Source organism: Nilaparvata lugens, unplaced genomic scaffold (assembly GCF_014356525.2).
Source record: "Nilaparvata lugens isolate BPH unplaced genomic scaffold, ASM1435652v1 scaffold5600, whole genome shotgun sequence".
Lineage (NCBI taxonomy): Eukaryota > Metazoa > Arthropoda > Insecta > Hemiptera > Delphacidae > Nilaparvata > Nilaparvata lugens.
In genome coordinates, this window is record NW_024091406.1 from 15,221 (window position 1) to 20,299 (window position 5,079).

General features: G+C 38.5%; 1 protein-coding gene across 1 annotated transcript; it reads right to left on the reverse strand.

Moving 5' to 3' along the window:
- Window positions 1-2,126: 2,126 nt before the first annotated feature.
- Window positions 2,127-2,777, reverse strand: LOC120356039. The gene has a single exon (XM_039444822.1). It carries the CDS (start codon window positions 2,775-2,777, stop codon window positions 2,127-2,129), a length of 651 nt encoding a protein of 216 aa, XP_039300756.1.
- Window positions 2,778-5,079: the final 2,302 nt, after the last annotated feature.

A 5,079-nucleotide genomic window follows, 5' to 3' on the forward strand; every position in this document is an offset into this window, starting at 1 on the left:
TTTCACGTAGGGCACAGATTCTAACTATTAATAACTCAGTTAGTGAAGTTATCAATGACTCTCCTACTGGCTACAGCCTACCTCAAGGTACAGTCTTATCACCAATCCTATTTTTGCTGTATGTAAATGAATTGTTGAAATTGGATCTGAGCGGGGGCGAGGTGTTTTCTTTTGCAGATGATACTGTTCTCTTGTTTTGCGGTGAAACATGGCACCAAGTGTATGGAGCCGCCTCAAGAGGCATCTCCTTACTAAAGAAATGGCTGGATATGAACTCACTAAGTTTGAATATTAAAAAAACAAAATATATTGCATTTTCAAGAAATATAACTGGCCAGGATTGTATATTTTGATTTGTATATTGTGTAGATAATTTAATTTACATCCATTGTAATTGTACTACTATTCTGCTAAATTTAAGAGTCTCGATACATAGCTTGATTAATTCTCTTAGAATATAAGTTGTAATTTATTTATGTTATTTTGTATACATCTTTTTTTTTGTTTTAATTAGATGTGGATGACCGAAGTTTGACAATATGCTACTCCTACTGGCGAACACGTGATTTTCACTTATGCCAGTGGTTTCATTTCCACCTCTTGTACCTTTATTTTGTTGATAGAATGTAAGTAAACTAGATTAAGGTACATTATCCTAAATTTTGTAATTGTTGAATTTTGTGGAGGAAATAAATTTGAATTGAATTGAATTGAATATCCATAAATTCATATCATTTCACATCTTTTCCGAAAAATAAAATTATTACGCATCTGAAACAAACTTTTAAAATTCGTAATCTTAAAATCTTTAAATTCGTATTTGCGCGCCTTTTTTGGAGAACGAAGCTTGGAACAAGGGATTCATAGAGCTACATATTTTGAAAGCAAATTATTCCACCTGGAGCGCTGAGAGCTGCCTACGTCATGGATTAGCTATATATAGTTTGTTTACAACGTCGACAGAGTGGTAAATGGTTTGTTTACAAAGTCGTCCGAGCGCTCCGTCGTCCGAGTGGCTGTCTCCCGTATAAAAACCCTTCTGAAACTGAGCTGCAATGCCGAAAATACCTCAATTTCTAAATGAAATGGTCCAAATGAATTATTTATTGACTCTTACAATACATTTAATAATAAATAAATAAATAACTTTTATTCACTTCTGTTAGAGCCAATGAGGTTGGCGTCTAAACACGTTACTTAGTAGCTCAGAAAATAAAATTGTTACCTTTAAAGGCGTCTTGTTTGGGGTATGGCGGGTTCGCAGTGGACTGTAAGAGCGGTCTCCTCGTCCTGGTAGGCGGTAACACGTTCAGATAATCAGGATTCACTTGCACTGGCGACGATAAATATACGGGGAATACATGGGCCCATGTTGCGGCGAAGAGATTACACAAAGAAGATCCAACTCTAGATATTTAGCGGAGTACTCAAACAATAACTTTTCCTAACTAGTCGCGGTAGTAGTTTAAATTCAAACAAGCGAAGCGGTAATACACATTTGACTTCTTTAAAAGGAGAAAAAACCGAGAAGCGTCAGAGCACAACAAGCTTCCTCAAGCAGTTACAAAACGGAAGAGGACTGGTAAGCAAAAAATGTGGGGGAAAACAGGGAGAACAGTGCCAACTATGGCAGTAGCATGCTAGATGGCCGTGGGTGAGCGCGGTCGATTCAAATATGGCAAGATATGGCTTGGCCCATACATACTCCCCCCCAAAAACGAACAGTTTTTAAATCGGGTGAAGCAGCAACAAACACTGTACATTGCGGCAGGGCGGTCGGCAATAACTAGATGGCGGTGGGTCTGCGGTCTTGAATACAGTGAGCGGAGAAGTCCAGAGCGATGTGGTGTGAACACGGGAGCGTGACGTGAAGACAAGCGGCACAGCACAAGTTGTGGAATGCGCGTAGACTTGAACTGTGGTGCGGTCATAGAAATGGAGCGAAGGGTCAACAGAGGTGCGGTCATCAAAACAGCTAAGTGGAGCAAATCAGCAAACAGCGGTGTAGTCATCAGGATGTTGCGGCAGAGTGGATAACACAAGGCGGCGATAACGAAGCGACGTGGACAATCACAGGTTGTGCGGGTAAAACCAAACTATTTACAATAACATAGTTAGCGATTGTTCTAAATGAGGCGGTGAATTTTACTTAGATCTCTCACAATATTACCAGAGGCGCATTTGATTGTCGCTATCCTGACAAGTCCATCTTTGCCAGGGTGCAGCGCTACAATTCTGCCTAGCGGCCAGCTTAGCGGCGAGGTGTTGATTGATTTGACTACAACCAAATCGTCAATCTGTAAGTTTCTTTCAGTAACCTTCCATTTTGTGCGGTTCATTAGTGTGCATAGATATTCTTTTGACCATTGGCTCCAGAAGAATTGCATCATTTGGTTGCAATGTCTCCAACGGCGAGTTGATAGGATTTCTTTAGTCTCTATCGGTTGCGGTGGTGCGGTCAGGGGTCCACCTACTAGGAAATGGCCAGGTGTTAGAACAGAAGCGGCTTCTGCGGGCTGTGAAGACAGTTCAGTTAGCGGTCGGCTGTTCAAGATGCTTTCTATGCGGGTGAATATTGTGTCAAATTCTTCATATGTGAGAGCCTTGTCTCCAATACAGCGATACAACAGCGTTCTAGCAGATTTGACGGCAGCTTCCCACAGGCCTCCATGGTGGGGTGCGTAAGGAGGGATGAATTTCCAATTTATGCCATGGTTGGACAGAAAACAAGTGACATCAGAGGGTAGTGATTCCAAAAGCTTGGCCAATTCATGCATTTTTCTAGCGGCGGATACAAAAGTTTTGTCATTGTCAGAGCATAGCGTATGAGGCGTACCTTGTCGGGCAATGAATCATTGTAGTGTGGCGATAAAGTGGTTGACCGACATAGAAGACAGAAATTCAAGATGAGTGGCTTTTGTGGCAAAACACACAAATATGCACAAATATCCTTTTGTAGTTTGCACACGTTTTAGCAGAGATGTCTTGCAAATAAAAGGTCCAGCAAAGTCCAAGCCAGTCACATTGAATGGTTTGTTGATGGTGACCCGTTCGGCTGGTAGCGGGGCCATGCGTTGTTGCAAATTTGAGCGGCGAAATCGGTTGCAGATGATGCATTGGTGTATGACACGACGTACCTGATTACGAGCTGATAATATCCAATATTGTTGGCATACTGCGGATTGGGTGGTGCGGGGACAAGCATGACAGCTCATGAGATGCTGCTGTCTAATAATGAGAGTAGAAACATGTTCATTTTTTGGTAACAATAATGGATTTTTAGTTTCACTGGAAATAGGTGCATTCTCCAGACGACCAGATAGGCGGATCAAGTTTATCAATCAAGTTTATTTTTCCTTCATACAATGCATACATGAATGTATAATTACATAAATACAATTGACAATTAACAATATAAGTAAAAGTAGAATAGTATTATTATTAAATACGGAAAGTCCCTGAAAAGGTTAAAAACCTGAGCGCAGGGGCCGAGTGTTATTACTAATACAAAATTATTTCTAAGATAAATAAAATAGGTGGATTCCTATTAACATCTAAATTTAAAAAAATACAAAGAAGGAAAGTAAAAAAAAGTAAGAAAATACGAGATAATAAAATAAAAAAGCAGACATTCTTGAATGATTGTGAACTTATCCTAGTTACAATATTACAAGAAATCACTTATCCTAGGATGTGAAGAAGCAATCCATAAATCTATCTCTCTCAGAAGTCTTCCATTCAAATTATCTGTTATAAAAAAAGTAGGTATCACATTTACAAGCTTATGAACAATATAATCAAATTGTCTTCTACAAATGGATAGAACTGCATTGTGTGGTTCAAAGGTAATGGTTGAGGGACGGAGATTGTAAGGCGATATACGGAGGTTGAAAAGTTCTCTATGTTTATTAATGTAAATAATCAAATTCTTTATATACAGCTGCTCAACCGTCAATACATTCAATTCAATAAAAATACTGTCACTTGGAAATCGTTTAGGTTTGCCCAAAATTGCCTTTAATAATGCTTTTTGGATAGTGAATATCTTATTGAAGTGATTCGAATAAGATGCACCCCAAATTTTTATACCATACTGAAGATGAGATTGAATGTAGGCAAAGTAAACTAATTTTGAAACGGCTATGTTACCCAACCTGCTGATATTATAAAATTTGTTTATCCAGTGCTTGAGTTTATTACAAAGCTTATCTATGTGAATATCCCATCGCAAATGCTGATCAACTATAATGCCTAGATATTTAAAATAATTTTCTCTTTTCAATTTTGAGCAGCCACAGCTATCGTTCGAAATTGAAAGAGTACAGTTTAAATCATGAATATGAATGTGGTCTAGATCAAGTGGTTGGCCAACCATATTGGGAGAGAAGGTCATGAAGACGCTTTTATTCGAATTAAGAGTGAGAATGTGCTCATCTAACCAGGTCTTAACAGTCTTCAATCCCGACTCTGCAGTTTTCTTCACCTCCTCCCAAGACGGTCCAGTAAACACTAAAGCGGTATCATCCGCGAAAGCGAGTGTCACACAGTTTTTCAATTCAAGTTTGATTAAATCATTAATATATAGAAGAAAGAGAATCGGAGATAAAACAGTTCCTTGAGGAAGACCGTAATCATTCAACTGTTTAAAACTAGTTTTATTTCCTATAGTAAGGATTTGGTATCTATTTGTTAAATAACTGCCAAATAATTTGAGGGGTATACCGCGTATGCCAATCTTCTCTATCTTTTTTAGTAATTTGGAATGTGGGATTGTATCAAAAGCTTTGGCTAGGTCCAGGAAGGTAGCTATTGTTTTTTTATTTTCAGTGAAGTTATTTGAAATTGTTTGGGTTAAGAGGGTTATAGAATCAATTGTACTTTTGTTCGCCTGAAACATATTGGTTTTTATGAATGACATTATGTTTAAGTAGGTAACAAACTAGCCGGGACTTGATCAATTTTTCAATTAGTTTAGCGATACCACTCAGCAGACTTATTGGACGGTAGTTTGTTGGGTCTTTATGATCACCAGACTTATGTAGCGGTATGATATTTGCCAACTTCAAACTATCAGGAAAG

Coding starts and splice junctions, on each gene's coding strand:
- LOC120356039 (XM_039444822.1), bottom strand. CDS start 2,777: ATGCATGAATTGGCCAAGCTTTTGGAATCACTACCCTCTGATGTCACT.